Below are 16,673 nucleotides of genomic sequence, written 5' to 3' on the forward strand. Positions count from 1 at the left end.
GACAATGCCCTTCCTCAAGTGCAAATAAATAATATTTTGCATATTAATTTGGCCTAGAGATATTACAACAGCTTATGGATTTGAGTTTCTGCTGTGTCACTAACACAGTTCTCTGGGAGTTGATTGGACTGTTGAGGTGAATTAAAGACCATTTTGTCAATACTGTAATCCAGAGCAAAGTACACTTCCAGAAAAGAAATCTATGATACAGGAAGGACTGCCCATGCAGACAGGGTGCACTGGCCTTCCTGAGCAGCCTGGGATTTCACTATATCCTGCTGGGAAAAAAAATGAAGTTGTAGTACCTTCAGTTTCCCAGCTGAAGTTACTGCATAAAGCTGTAGTCTTAATTTATGGTCCTCTGCTCACTTTCCATTTTTGAGGAGGACACTAGTGCCTCTCATTCTGGCTCCTGATCTTGTGTCCATGTGCTAAAATAATGATTCAGATTGAATCTAATTGTGGGTCATGGTGGGAATCAGGCTGCTGACTCTGCCCCCAGCCCAGCCTCTCCGGGAAGGTGGCAAGAGCATAATCAGAAAAGAGACTGCTGAGGTTCAAAGATGCTGGCAGTATTTGAGCTATAAAGGCAGAAGAAAACCACTTCTACAACCTTTTTCACCATCAAATGTAAAATATAGATAAATGGATTGTATGGGCTGAAATTCACTGTGTTTTCACACAAGAAAACCTAATAGAAAGAGCCACGAGAGACTCCACCTTGCCCAGGCCCTGCTGCTGAACTGCTGGGTGATTTCAGACAAATTGTTTTGTGTTTCAATTCCATAAGGCCCTCACATAAATTAGTGGTTATGATGCTTTTTTCCACTGTTCCTAATCTGGAGCTAAATGATGACAGGGGCTGGTTGTGCACTTGGAGCGTTTGCTGTGTTACATTTTTTGCATGCAGAGCTAAATAAGTTCCTTGCTACATCTTTGGACAGGGAGGTTTCTTTCTTGGAACACCTGTGATGGCATCCCTCAATTCTGGGATAAAAAGTTGTGTTCTGGGAGCTCAATTCATTTGTCACATGTAGCACCCAGCCTTTGCAGCAGGGCATTGCCTTCAGCCCCTCCTGCCCTTCCAAAGGGGCATGAGCCTCCCACAGGTCCCCATCACATTTGCCAGCCCTTCTCATTCCCAGGAAACGAGTTTGTTTTTCCCAGATCTGGTTTTCTCTGTTACAGATGCATGGAACAGCTCCATGAAGCAATTTTCCTTTCTCCTAGAAATCCTTGTTCTGATGTGTGCAGTTCCTGGTACACAAACACTTGAGTTTGAGATCTTCTGATTGCTGTCCATTGAGTTTTTGCTTTCACACCCTCTGGAAAGCAGAAACATTGGAATGGGCACAACCACTTTTGATTCTTTCCATGACATAAACTTGCTGAGAGTAAGAGCTTTTATCTGTTGCACATAATTGCAACATTCAGCTCAGCCATGCAGGGTAGATTATCTCACTTTGAACTAACTTTGCCTTTAATTAGATTTTCTGTTCTATATAGTGTTTTCTTTGTCTTTCATTTAAACATCCAATGTAGATGAACAAGAATTTCCAGGTTTAAAATAGTGTGCCTTACCTGAAGTTTCTTAATTCCTCTGATTACATAACAATTCCCTACTTTTTTTTTGGGGGGGGGGGGAAATTCCATCAGAGAGGCAGCTAGCTATTCCTTCACCATTTCTTCTGTAAGAATCAAGGTCCAGTTTTCTGAAAATCTTTGGCTTTTCATAAGTTTGCATTTCCTAAGGAATATCCTGAAGCAGTCTTTTCTAGTCACTTCTGTTGGGATCGGTGGTGGCAGAAGAAGCATAACTAACTGAAAGGTGGATCTCAGCACATATTTGAAGGGAATGGGCTAATACTGCTCTTTTCCAGTTAAAAATTGATTTGATGACCCTGCAGGTTTCTTTCAAACCTGTGATCCTGTATTGGGCAGGAGAGAAATAGATTTTCCAGTTGCAAAAGTACAAAAGAAGTGTTATAAACCTAGGCCTGGTCAGGCTGAACAAACTGATTTTAGCAGGAAACAAGTTCAACTTCTATGGCAGGTGGCAGCTCCTTCTTCACAGAGGAAGAGCAGGAGCCAGTTTCCATTAGGGGATTGATTTTGGCTTTAATCCTGCACCTGGAGCTCTTATGTCTGCTGCTGACTGCAGGCAATAAAGTGAAGAGGTGACACACACAAAGAAGGGGCCCAAACATCTGGATCTCCTTTGCCAGGAGTGTCACTTACACGTGTCCCTTGCCAAATATTCTCCATAAGGGGTCACATTGCAGGAGCAAACCCCCGTGGGAAATGCAGGGGCTCAGCTGACAGCCCAGCTCTCCTGGAGAGACAGACACCTCTGCTCATCCCTGTGCACAGCAGGGCAAGGAGCAGATAAGCATTTGGGTTGCAACCCTCCAGGATCCAAAACTTGAGTGTTTAAGTGTGACTTGTCTTTTGACTGCTGACATTTTCAGCTGCCACAGCACGAATCTGAGTGACTCTGGAGTTCCTTTGGAACGCCTGCAAATCCAAATGGAAATGTGTAAAACAAATCTGCTTGATGTTCTGTCTTCTTCAGCAGCATATTTGAAAGAAATGGAAGTTTCTACTACAGAAACTTTAGGGCATGTGTCTACCCAGAGGAAAACTTTCTGACAATGTAGTTGAGAACTGCATGAAATTTGCCCCAAATATCTTCTGCTCTTTTCCTACCTTGATTGGGATCCATTCTGTTGTCCTGAAGATTCCACTTGGGGTTAATGATTCTGAGATATCATTCATGAGAAGTCAGGTGTCAAGCTCCTCCAATTAACAACCAAGCTGTCCCAAAACAGGTTAATAAAATAACAGAAGTAACTAATTTGCTCACTCTACAAGCAAGAGGAATGCCTCATTCATGGAGAAAGATCTTTGTCATCACAACTTTTTGACTTACAAGAAGGATGATTCACTTTCCTGGTGATTTAACACTCCTAAAATCCTAATCTAACAGGAAAAAGGTCTTGTTACAACCCAGTGTTTCAGTAACAGCTTTTCTGTATTCCAAATTTTCTTAAATGCTCTATAAATCTGAATTTGAGCTGATCAAGCAAATATCTTAAGTTTCCAGTAGCAGTCTTGCATTTCCCTTGTGTAATACCACCCTTCCACCCTATGATCATCTCCACATATTTTTTTGCAATGTACTTTGAAATTTCAACCATCTGTTGAAGAATACCCAGGAAATAAGTGATCTTTCTGGCTTGTTTGGAAAAGTCCTTCTTAGACAGAGTGGACTTAGATTGACTATACCCTACTTATCTTTGAATATGTCCTATTAACTCTGTCACTTTGGGACTCCAGATAAGGAATGGGGAGATAACAGAAGCACTCCTAGACCAGCACAGCAAGCAGGAGCTGCAGAGTTAAAGCAATCCCTGATGCCTGGTTTAAAGTCCAGGCTGAGCCCATAAATCAGACACAAAATGGTCGTGAGGCAGCGTTGTGTGTCTAAAGTTACTGCGTTACACGATCTCCTGCACTTGTGTAAACTGCAATCCTGATTTTACTGTCACTGGATGCAAAATGTGCAAGTAAATCTCTGGTTTAGCTTTCAGAATTTTTTCTCATCAACAGTATTCCCCAAAGAAATATTTCAGCACTGTGAAGGCCAGTGTTTCAGCCATGAAAACCAGATATTTTTATTGAATAATTTCCTTTCCTAGGAAAAAAAAAAAAAAAAAACTGAGAGAGAAAAAGAGAAAGAAAAAGAAAAAGAAAAAAACCCAAAAGTTTACAGATTTAAAGACTTACTTTGCTTCAAGGCACCATTTGGTTTGAGGGCAGCCAGTGCCATCCCACCTCTCCTCCTCCCCACTAATTTGCTGCATTGCAGCTCTAACCACCAGTGAAATAAAGAAATGTAATCCCATCCCAGGATGAGTTTATCAGTAGATAATCTCATCACATGACAGTTTCAGTAGAAAATGGTGTTTCTCTGGATGACTTCCAGGCAGGATAATATCACAAACACTCCCATGAAGATTTTGTCACTTCCTTATCCAGAGTGTAAGTGGTTACTAATTCCAGATAAATAATTTCTTTTCTCAGTGTTTTATTTCTTTCATTCTCAGTATCTTTTTCCCTCTGCAGCTGAAGTGTCCAGGGAAGCTTTCCAGATGTCCCACAGATTTGTAATTCTCTTGCTTCTCGACAACCGGGGGAAACAGAAAATCACAGCACTTCATTCTCTTAATATTTATTTTTGTCAGATCACTTCATCATCCTTTATCACTGCAAACCACTGTGCCTTGCAGGAGAGTCTCTCGTGGTTGTGGTTCACGTTGAGGGGTAAAATAGCTGCTCAAGAGAAAAGATTTCCCCCCAAGTGAGAGAAAAGTACAGGCTAAGATCATATTGTTTTGTGCCACAGGGAAAGGATTTCTTGTTTCATCCCAGCCACCCTTCCTGAACAGCACTTTGAGCTGAAAGCTCTAATGGCACCAGAATGTCTTTAATCAGACTAGAAAGAGAATGGAAAAAAGGAAAATATTAGAATAGTTAAGGAGTATCAGCATGACAGGTTCAAATAATTATTTGTTTTGATAAAACTTCTGATTGTTCCTGTAAAAAAATCAGTGTAAAGTGGTTTTTAACACATAGCATCCCAGAAGAGATTTTGCAAAGGGTTCTGATTTGGAGGAGTTGGTTAATCTCCTTCAAGCAGTAGATGAGAATAGGTGCAACCTTTCAAACACTATTTTGTATATATTTTCATGAGAAATATCATTGATCTCTTGTACATTTTCCTTTGGCTCAGTAGCATTCAGAAGGAATTGGGAAGGCAACATTACCTCCAGGACTTGATATAATAATAGAGATTTCTAAAACCACTGAATGTACCCACCTCAGCCCAACTGCCTGAGTTTCTCTTGGTAACCTCTGGCCAAATTCCTACTAACATTATCTGGAATTGTATGTCTACACAATAGGGGAAAATTCAACTTAAGTAGGATGTAAAAAAATATTGGGTGTGGGTCTTACATGCATGCCATGAACCTGATGAAATGAATACCTCTAAAAATGCCTCATTATCTGCTCACACTGACTTAGGTCAGGGTAAGTCTAAAGAGGTCAGAAGTCAAATGAGAAACAACTCTAGAGAACCCAAATAAAGGCAGTGGGGCTTAGGCCAGAGTCAGACCTAATGCCAGGTGTGCTTGGCACCAGGCTGTGCCTAATAAGAGGCATATATTGAGATTAAAGAATCATGGGTTAGCTACAGAATAGTAAAAAATCATTTCCCTGTGTTTCTCCTAGGAGTGCTGTCACTCCTTCTGCATTGAACATTCCAATAAGGGACACTGACTTCTGTGGAATCTTTTCTTCTTTAAACAAATATTTAAAAAAATATATATTAAAACTACTGACTTCATAAAGCTTAATAAAAAGAAAACCTGAACAGTAAAGCAGATTGAGTTTTCCAGGGCCAGGCTCACAGCACGGGTTGATTGCCTTTGCTTCTTTCAAATCAGCTGTGATTTAAGCAACTCCCTGGGCTTTGATATTGTGATTTGCCCTGGTTTAAAAGAGGGCAGAATCCAAGCTTCAGCAGGATATGGATGGGATCCATCCCACCTGGTGCAAGGCTTGTGCAAGACAACATTCTTTAATGTTATGTGTAGCCATATCTCTTCATTACTTGAAATTTTTAAGGTCAGGCCTTCCAAAGATTTGTTATATTTTCTCTTCTTCTTAAATTCTCTTCTAAAAACTTCTCTTTTATCCCTGCAAGTGCAGGAAGTCAAAAAACAGAAATGAGAAAATCCAGGAGAAAAACATTGTGGAATGGCTTTAAATGAGCATAAACTCAAGGATACATGTTAGATTGCAAGGCAGGCAATGTATTAATTGTGAAGTACATGCTCAACATTGCATTTTGAAAGTTCATCATAGAGATGATATCATTTGTACTTGTTTAATATGCTTATGTCTTGTGTGGAATTTTGTTTCAGGCCACATTTAAAGGCTGGATGGATATTATGTATGCAGCAGTGGATTCAAGAGAGGTAAGTCTCTGCAAGAAAATTAATAATTTCTTTTTCCATTGACTTTTGCAGCACTGATGATGCTTAACAACAAACACTACTAAATAAAATACATGCAGGGTGCCAGTCCCTGTCTTACTGCTGCTGAGACAGTTGCAGATCCTCATTATTTGTAGCTGTACTGAAGCATGATGACCCTGAAATTAAAGTAAATGTGGCCCTTACTACAACACAACTGATTTATCTATTCTTACTGCAGAACTCCCAGCACACAGAGGCACCTCAAGAATTAGCCTGAGTTCACCAAAGACCAAAATTGTTCTGTGTATTTCTTCCCCTCTCCCTGTTTATTTCCTTATTTTCCAGCTTCTGATGACAAAAAGTCTTTAAAAGTGCTGGGTTTAAGTTGAATTGCCCTGTGAGACAAATATTTAACCCTCCCTACACTTCACTTTGAACAAGTGTCTTTTCTGAAGTCAGCAGCTCCACTGGAGGAGTGTGGAGAAGCTCCTGGCAGACAAAGAGGATAGAGTGAACTTCCAGCTCTGACTTGAGATGTGCTGGTGACTGATGACAGCTCAGTTCTTACCTGCATCCTGTTCAGCTTTCAGGTTTCCACAAAAACAAACAAACAAACAAAAAAACATTTCCCTTGCTACACCATGTGTGGTTTGTTTATGTTTTTTTTTGAAAGATCTATAGTATTCTTTCCTTCTTTTAATTATATTACAGGAACAAGTTTGCACTTACTGTTAATTTTTGAGGCAGCTGTCTGGTACTAGGAATTTGACAGGCTCAGTTTAGGGCAGAAGTCATGGCCTAAGGGGAGGAATAAGGGGTGGAAAAAACTTGATGGCACCACAGGAGCAGAGAAGTATCTTTGCATAACATAGCTCATGATAGTGATTTATTCTGATACTACATGTTCACAGGTATCCTCCCTGCTGCTGAATGAAACTCATGGATTACCCACAATAAAATATGGCATTTAGGGAATGCATCTTGTTTAGATACCAGGAGCTGGTGCCCAAATCTGAGCACTGTTGCCAAACATGGCAGAGGTGATTTGAGGTTATCAGACTGTGTTGCTCAGTTCTTCAGCAATAGACCTTATTCCACTCCTTCCCCTCATTAAAAAAAAAAAAAAGTACTTAAAAATACCATGTTTTTCAGTAGGATGCAATTGTACTGCAATCATACTTCTGTTTATTGTAAGTACCATTAGTTCATATAAGCATTAGGATAATCAGAAAATTGATTATTTTCCCCTTCTGGGTTCAGGCTGAGAACATTTTGTAGGATTTATTCTGGAGTTGTACTTTCTGGAGCAGTGTGATCACTGTGACAGTGTTGTGGAAGTGTTGCTGAAATGACTGTGGCATTGCACATGCCAGTGGTAAAAGTCAGAGACTGAGGAGAGCTGACTGCTCACAGGAGTTACAGTATTTTTCTCATGTTTCATAACTTTTATTTCCAATGGACAGCTTTGTTCTGACTTCATCAATGTTTTGATGTGTGCAGAGGTGGTGTCATTTTCACACTTTCCCTTTTCTCTTTGCAGTGTGAGGAGCAGCCTGAATGGGAATGTAATTTATACATGTACCTTTACTTCGTGATTTTCATCATCTTCGGGTCTTTCTTCACATTGAACCTCTTCATTGGTGTCATCATTGACAATTTTAACCAACAAAAGAAAAAGATAAGTAGTGCATGTGCTACACATCTTCTTGTGACTGCTGCAGGGACCAAGGCCAGGAACAGATTTCTCAGCAGTGGCTTTGCCACAGCATCCTTGAGATCAGCAGTGGCAGAGCATCTGCAGAAACCACCTTGCAGGATTTTCACAAAGGCACAGATGTAGCAGTCCCTAGTGTTCCTGGAGCATGAACATCCTGAAAATATAGGGTGGGAGACTCTATTCCTCACAGAATGCAGCCAAACAGCTCAGGCAGAGGGGATCTCTGGCACAAAATGTGACACAGGGGCACAGATTGGCCTCTGTGCACAAACACCACTGTCCCTCTGAGCAGTCCAACCTGATGAAAGCTACATTAAAAGGGAAATAAATATAAGAAGATTCATCCTTGGACTTTGGAAGGGGGTGAGCTCTCTTCATCAAAAGTAATAGTGTTGTTCTCATCCTATACTTAGGTGGCCAGGACATCTTCATGACAGAAGAACAGAAAAAATATTATAATGCAATGAAAAAGCTGGGATCTAAGAAACCTCAAAAGCCAATCCCAAGGCCACTGGTAAGAACAGCATAATTCAGTTGGACTTTGTACAATAGTTGAATGTTTATTTACTAGAATAAGCACTATTAAACTCTCCAGCGGAGGAAGGTTTATTACTCCCAGATGAAAGGCACTTTATAGTTATATGTTTTGGTTTTGGATTATATTTGCAAGTCCAGTGACCTGTGGTACAAAATTCCCTCTGTTCTGCAGCATTGACTAACATTGCAATTTACATGTGCCAGTTACATATGCCAGTGACCACCTGCCTGCACTGAATAAATTCATGGCCACAGTCCAGTGTCTTTTACAGTGGTTTCAAAAAGCATTAGGAGCGAATGGGCTTGAAAACTCCATCACTTTTAAGTTATGAAGTTCCAACCAGATGCAATATATTGTTTGTTTTCATCTATTTTCTTATCAATCAGGAGACAATTACATCATTTTTACATGGCTCACATTTCCCAACTAAACCTTATCCTTTCCCCCAGAACAAATACCAGGGTTTTATTTTCGACGTCGTCTCAAAACAAGCCTTCGATGTCTCCATCATGATTCTCATCTGCCTTAACATGGTTACCATGATGGTGGAAACAGATGACCAAAGTCAAGAAAAAGTGAACATCCTTTACAAAATCAACATGCTTTTTGTTGCCATCTTCACCGGGGAGTGCATCTTCAAAATGCTGGCTCTGCGACATTACTACTTCACCAACGGCTGGAACATTTTTGACTTTGTGGTCGTGATTCTGTCCATCGTAGGTAGGTGACCCTGGATTTTCACCCAGACTCCAATGTTAGAAAGGTAGATGTAAAATTAGTTAGCAAAGTTGGAGAGTTTGTGCAATAGTACGTTTTTTCAAGTCAGAGAATTGAATCCTAAACTCAATTTTAATATGTAATTATAACTAGCATACTGCTGCCTTTAAAAATTGGTTTGATCAGCAAAATTAGGAAGTTTATCAAACTCTACACTTAATGGTTCATGGTAATAAGACATGAACTGGCCACCATATACACTTAACAACAATTGCATTGGCATAACAGCCAATTACAGAGCAGTAAAAAAGCCACATGAAAGTGGCACATGTGGATTGCCATTGCTTTGCATTTTGCTTTTTATTACAAAAGTTAAAAACAGTCCTTCAGGGCAGGTTTAGGCAGTGCAGCAAATCTGATTTTTCTCAGCCTTGTCACTAGAGCTCTGTACCCTCATATAGCCAAGGGATGAAATAGAAAAACACAGTTTTATTGTTAGCTTGTGTCATTTACTGTTCTGCAGCCCCTAATACAGAGATGTATTTAGATACTAAAGAAGTGCAGGTCAAATGACTCTGAAGTTCTACCAAAAGAGTTTTCACTAAAGTTGCAAGTAGCAGCAACTGGAAGATGATCAACTGATCCAGTGAGCAAAAGGAGCTCAGAAATTCGACTCTTCTGAAAAAAAGTTTCCATTTTGAGGGAGGGAACAGGTGAATGAAAAAGTGTCATGTTAGGAAAACGTCAACTGATGTGCCTGCTGCTCTGAACACCCTGTAATGGACTGGGGAAGCTGCAAGATCCCAGTGCAGATCTCTGGTATTCAGAGACCCACATGTGCTTTGGGGGCATTGGAACAGCCTGGATTCCACAGGTTTGGGTCACCCAGGGAACGTCAGTGCCCCACAGCTGTCACCAGAACCTTGAGGTCAGATGCTCTGGATATGCCCATAGCACACAGTTATTAACCTGAGCTGTCATGCTGCTCACAGTGCTGTCCCATGATCAGCCAGGTTATTGCAGTGTCAGAAGCCACACCAGTGAGCCCTTTTCCTGTGGGAGACAGGAGCTCAGCCTGGCTCAGTGCATCCAGAGACTTGGCATTAGGCTGTCTGGACCAAGTGTTCTGCTCCTGCAGGAAGAGTTTAGTACAGGGATGCAAGCTCATTTCCTTGCTAGCACAGCCGTAGCCCTTAGTTCCCTCCAAAAATTTATAATTTATAAGCCAAAAAAATTTATAAGCAAACAATCAACCAAGTGGATACACAGTAAAACCTGCACTGTTCTGGTGGTAGCTCAAAAAAAACCAGGCCCAGCACGCCAGTATTTCTGACTCATTATTTTACAGACAAAAATGTTGTCATATCAGACAAATTCTGACATCTGAACTGAAGAAAATTTTCTCAGGTGGGTCATGGTCAAAAAGCTGTAGTTATTTGTGTCTTTGCTTGATCTTGGTTTCTCATTACCAACAGAAAACTTTCCCTTAATACAACTGCCCTACCATTCTTTGCTTAGGGTCTCACAAGTTCTTATGGATTAAATGGGAATGAAAAAGCAACAATGCCTTTCCTTTTATTGTGAGCCTTCCAAATCTGGGCAACTTTCCATTTATTTTCTCAATAATCCTGACTGATTGCTTTAAAAGGAAAGCCTGGGATTATTGCCCATGTACTAACTTGCTGTCTATCTCTTTTCTTTTCAAGGCACCGTACTTTCTGACATCATCCAGAAATATTTCTTCTCTCCCACACTCTTCAGAGTCATTCGTTTGGCTCGGATTGGCCGGATCCTGAGACTCATCCGGGGAGCCAAAGGAATTCGAACTCTGCTCTTTGCCTTAATGATGTCCCTACCTGCCCTGTTCAACATTGGCCTCTTGCTGTTCCTGGTCATGTTCATTTATGCCATTTTTGGCATGGCTAACTTTGCCTATGTGAAGAAGGAGTATGGGATTGATGACATGTTCAACTTCCAAACCTTTGCTAACAGCATGCTCTGTCTCTTCCAAATCACCACGTCAGCTGGCTGGGATGGTCTTCTCAACCCTATTTTAAACACCGGACCACCGTACTGCGACCCAAACCTTCCCAATGCAAATGGTTCAAAGGGAGACTGCGGGAGCCCTGCTGTAGGGATTTTATTCTTTGTTACATATATCATTATATCATTTCTCATTGTTGTAAACATGTATATAGCCATTATTTTAGAGAACTTCAGTGTAGCCACTGAGGAAAGTACAGAGCCTCTAAGCGAGGATGATTTTGATATGTTCTATGAAATCTGGGAGAAGTTTGACCCCGAAGCCACTCAGTTTATTGAGTATTCTGCACTTTCAGACTTTGCAGACGCGCTGTCAGAACCTTTGCGCATAGCGAAACCGAACAAAATCAAACTCATAGCAATGGACCTGCCCATGGTCAGCGGAGACAGGATCCATTGCTTGGATATTTTGTTTGCTTTTACAAAAAGGGTGCTAGGAGAATCCGGAGAGATGGATGCCCTTAAAATACAGATGGAAGAGAAGTTCATGGCAGCGAATCCCTCTAAGATCTCCTACGAGCCGATCACAACGACTCTCAGGCGGAAACAAGAAGAGGTCTCCGCCATCGTCATCCAGAGGGCCTACAGGAGACATTTGTTCCGGCGCTCCATGAAGCAGGCATCCTACCTGTACCGGCACAGAACTTTGGAAAGCAGCATCCTGGAGGACGATGCGCCCGAGAAGGAGGGTCTCATTGCGTTCATGATGAACGAAAACTACGGCAGGCCAATAGACAAGTCAGAAACTCTGTCCTCCACCTCTTTCCCCCCATCCTACGACAGCGTCACCAGAGGCACGAGTGAAAACCTCCAGCTGAAGATAACGGACGTGAGCAAAAGCGATGAGGCTATAGATTGTCTTCTCTCACCTGACAAGGATAAAGAATCAATTGTTTAAATGTTTGTTTAGAATGCTTTAAAACATTGTTTACAGAATGTAATGCTGTAACTACACAACGATTAAAGCAGCCTTCTTATTAAAAATTAGTTGCAAAAGAAACAGTGGAGTTTTTACCCTTAACTACAGGAATCTAATAAGTCATATAACATTTGACCCTGCTCTTTTTGACTTGGCTCAATATTTATATTTATATATGCACAGGAAGATTCTCTGCAGGGTCATAGCTGTTATATCAATGGTGTGAATAAGAATAGGCTAGACTGTAAAACAGTAAACACAGTGTATATCTATCCACAGATAAAGCCTGGCTGTATACATTCATTTAAGGTCTTACTCATATTAGTGTGTTTACTTATGGCGATGTATGACCTTGCATTCTAAAAAGAAAAAAAAATCACAGCTGCTGTAGCAAAATGTAACACTTACTGTATATGTTGTGAATGGTCTTTCATAAATTTATTATATTTGATATTTTTTTACTTAAAAAAAAAAAAAAGAAGTCTCTTTTTCCATGGAGATTAATGATCCTTACACTCTTCATGTTGAACTCTGAGTCAAGGTAATAGGAACTTACGGGATCCCATCACTTGAAGAGGAAAGTTGTTGCAAATAGAAGTATCAAATTAGCAACATTTAAACTGTTGATTACACTAAGCCCTCCCTCTCGGGACTTGCAACTGCACATCAGCAGAAACACACACACACACACACAAAAAACAAAACAAAACAAACAAACAAAAAAAAACCAGAGATGCAAATATTATCAAAATAATGAGAGAAATGGCTTGTTCTATACTTCAGGAAACTAGACAATAATGGATTCTGTTTGTAAAAGTGTTAATAAAAGCACTAATTTTTTAGTATGTTTCAAGAATCTGCTTTGAAATTCGCAATCAAACTCGCCATAGAAGTAGCGCATCACGTTTGTGTGTAGTGATCCAAAGCACCATCTAGGCTGGCAAAGTTTCTGTTAAGGTAGTGGGATAGGTTACATTTTCCCCAGGAACACTGAGCTAAGCAGCCTGATTTGGAACTCTGTGCATCAATATTACTAAAAAAAAAAAAAAAAAAATAAAATTACAAATACTACTACTAATAATAAATCAATGCCAACTGGGCCGTGCAGAATGGCTGCGACAGTGTGATCAAGAAGGTGGGAGAGGAATTACCTCTGGATCTGTACACAAATTTTGAGGGTTTGAATCCTTTTAACTCAAGGTCCATCTTTCATTTTCTCAGATAGCACAGTTAGATTTCTGGGGAAGGACAAGAAATACAGGAACTGATTAAAAAAATCTACTACATAGTAGCTATATCCTCATTCCTGTAGACAAAGTAATATTTACAGTTGATGTGTCCTTCAGCTTCAGGCCAAAGAAATGACAATGGGGTGAAAGGTGGATGTGTGGCTATAGAAAAGTATTAGAGGTTTTTACGTGCTAACATAGATTATTTATTATCTTTCAGCCTCGATAGAATGTGAGAAATAATTTATGGAATATAGAGACATGTCCATCATTACAGACAAGTTCTTTCTTTTTCACCTTCAGACTGATTGTACTTGGGTTTGGTTGGACTTCATGGAAAATCTTGAGATTTCTGTAATGAGCCATTGCACTTTAAAGGAAGAGTAATTGTGCTTTTTCACCTTGGAAAAGCAAAGATATCAAGAATGTATTTAAGGTGTATTGTCATTAACATTTAGTTACATCCCAGGTTGTGAAGGAGTCAAAAAACCACATGGGGTTGGCAACAGAAATTAAAGCAACATGTTACAGTCAAGTTTATCTATGGCCATTGTTATCTGTCCTCTAAGCAAGTCAGAATATGTATGACAACATGTCAAAAGGATGACAATGTATCTGTGTAAATATGGGCTAATATATTCTCTCCATTCATTGAGAGGTGTCTCAGGCATTCACTAGAGAGTGGTCTATCAGTTAATTCAGAGGATTTGCCATCAGGATTCCTGGGGTCTATTCCTGATTCTTACTACATGATTTTTAGGCAAATAATTTAACCTATCTGTGCCTCAGTTTACCCATCTGTAAAATGGGAATAATAATACTTACCTACCTCACAGGGGTGTTGTAAGACTTTCTGATTGCAAAGTGCTATAAGGGAATGAACCATACTATATAAGTATTATTATAATCATGCTCTCTTGCCCTTTTAACCCCATGTCTATGGTGTATAACACAGGGCTGTTCCTCTGGGCATTTTGTTGCCTTTAAATCTTGTATGTAATTAGATTCTAACTTAAGGGGACTACTCGTCGTTCCTTGAAGTAAAAACATTCTTTATTCCTTCCCCCCTACCCAGCCCTCACCTCCCCCAAAAACTCAGAATTGCTCAAGGCTTCTCAATTAGAGAAACTTTATACAAATTCCCTGTGTATTTATGCTGTAATGTTATTCTGACTGTACATATCACCCAGAAAGAGTATGCGATTTTTATATTTATATGCATATATATATATACACACACATACGTATATCTATACATATATATGTATCTTGTGAGTTTATAGAGTGGCTGACACTCAGAGGACACGACTTACTGATTAAAATGTTTTCTCCTCAATGAGATTTATCGATCATTAGCAACAAGCTGCTGCCTATAATGAAACTGTTTAATTAGAAAATAGTACATTCATTACTTGCTGAACAAGCATTTATTGGCTGACAACTAGCAAAATTATTTTCCTTTCAATGCTTTAGAATAAAAAAATATTTTAAAAAAAGAGGGAAAAATACTAAGGAAAGGGAGCATTTCTCATGTGATTTCTTTTCATGTATGATGTAAACTGTCTGAAACCCATGGAAAACGCCAGCCCGCAATCAGTAGTGAGTTGTTGGTTATGTTGCTTTAACAATATTTAAATTATTTGCAACTTACATTAGAAAATATTCAACCATTGTTCTTATTAAGAGTCAGGTCCAGTAATGAACAGAATGTAAAGAGACAATTAGTTGGTCACTAATTTTATTAGAGAAGAGCCCTTCCTTTGGTCATTTCAGCCTTGAGTTAAACATTTTAGTGTCATTGCTATAAGACCCTATAGTACTGATGCAATTACAAATGGTTCTTTTACCCAAAACCTCTTAAAAAAAAAGTAATGCAAAAATATCATCTGAAAGAGGGTCTTAACTCTAGATGTTTACAGTGCAACTTTCTAAAACTGAATTGTAAATTACTTTCAAAAACCTTTGTAACTGGAAGGTTGGTTTTCTATTGGGTTTTCTATTGTTGTGTGGCACGTTTCTTTAGGGATGAAGAGGGAATGGTATCTTTGTATGGTTTGCAGAACTCCCCTCAAAAATATCAAATAACCTCACTTGTAGATCTTTGTTACTGGAGATGCTGATCCCAATCGAGCCATGGTACAACCTCCCAGGGCAGTGATTTAGTTTCAGACACTAACTCAAGAGCTGGCCCACACTGTCTATAAGCATGGTGAGTGCTGCCATTTTTTCTGTTGATCTGTTCAATAAAGGCTACCACATGAATCACTCAAGCTACAAAAAGAGCAAGGAAAATATCAGCCAATATCATAGGACATATTAAGCTGTTTGTACCTGGAAAAATTCAAGTTTATTATGTTTCTTTATTAAATAAATAAGGAATAACAAAGATTTCCTCTGCCTTTTTTTTTTTTTTTTTTTTTGGTTACGTTTTCAACATTTATGTTATTATTTCTCTGACTCTTTTTCCACATATTTGTTTGGGAAATGCATGGTGACTTTTGCTAGGAGGTTTGTTGATGAAAACACCTCCCGCTCATCTTACATTGGAAGGCAACCAACAGAGCATTAAAGGCTTGATCCAAAGCTTCTTGAAATCAGTGGAGAATTTCTGGCTACTTCAGATGAATTCAAAACAGATTCAAAAGTCTCTTCTCAAACAGAATCATTTATAGGATGAACCCAACATTGATATTTCAACCCATCCTGCCCAGTAGAATTAACTGGAGGAGGAAAACCAGTCTGAACTGCAATGAAAAAATTCAGTCAGACTTTTGAATTAGTTTAATAAAATCAGTTTATAATTATGTTTTATATTAGCCTGGGGCAGCCTGACTTGTGAAGACTTTTTTTTTAATAAGCATTTGCTAAAATATGTCATACAATGATTTGACTTCTGAGTCAATGTGTATAGAATGAATCTGTCTGAAATTCAGGAAGATATTTTTGGTTGGAAGGAGCAGTTTGCTGAAATGAGAATTCTCCATGGAAACATGTCAGATTAGTTACGGAAATTCCTTGTTGGAATTTGAGGTCAAAATTCCCATGTGGAGGAAGTTCAGTGTCGTGGTCCCCACAAGGAAGACTTTCATATCTAGTTTTTTACCAGAGCTGCCTAACTTCTATAGATGTGTTCCCATCACTGTGTTAGGGGCTGCTTTGGCTTACAGGACTCTCCTTATTTTCATGCAGGTCGTGGGGAAAGTTTCTGAAGGCTTTCAGATTTTTTTAATTTTTAGGATGAAATTTTAAAAAACAAAATTTGTCAATCGGATTTCTTATTATCCAGCCCTAGCATGGAACTTGAAGGACTGTCTCCTCAGAAAATGTGGATTTTTATACTTTTTTTTTTTAACACAGAATTATCTGGGCTGGAATGAGCCTAAAAGATCACCTAGTTCCAAATCCCCACTGCCATGGGCAGGGATACCTTCCATTAGACCAGGTTGCTTCAAGCCTGGTCCAGTCTAGT

At 39.5% G+C, this 16,673-nt stretch overlaps 1 protein-coding gene across 4 annotated transcripts in view; it reads left to right on the plus strand.

Annotated features, from left to right (window-relative positions):
- The window catches only part of LOC106851629 (sodium channel protein type 5 subunit alpha-like), a 212,447-nt gene extending 196,857 nt beyond the window's left edge, over nt 1–15,590 (plus strand). For all 4 annotated transcript variants that reach the window (XM_088157284.1, XM_088157211.1, XM_088157355.1 and 1 more), the window contains 5 exons: nt 5,988–6,041; nt 7,582–7,723; nt 8,172–8,272; nt 8,746–9,016; nt 10,720–15,590. In XM_088157284.1, coding sequence (XP_088013410.1) covers nt 5,988–6,041; nt 7,582–7,723; nt 8,172–8,272; nt 8,746–9,016; nt 10,720–11,954 — 1,803 coding nt within the window. In that variant the 3' untranslated portion in view covers nt 11,955–15,590. The remainder of the gene's footprint in view (nt 1–5,987; nt 6,042–7,581; nt 7,724–8,171; nt 8,273–8,745; nt 9,017–10,719) is intronic.
- Nucleotides 15,591–16,673: the final 1,083 nt, after the last annotated feature.

This window comes from Sturnus vulgaris, chromosome 1, assembly GCF_052056855.1.
Source record: "Sturnus vulgaris isolate bStuVul1 chromosome 1, bStuVul1.hap1, whole genome shotgun sequence".
Classification (NCBI taxonomy): domain Eukaryota; kingdom Metazoa; phylum Chordata; class Aves; order Passeriformes; family Sturnidae; genus Sturnus; species Sturnus vulgaris.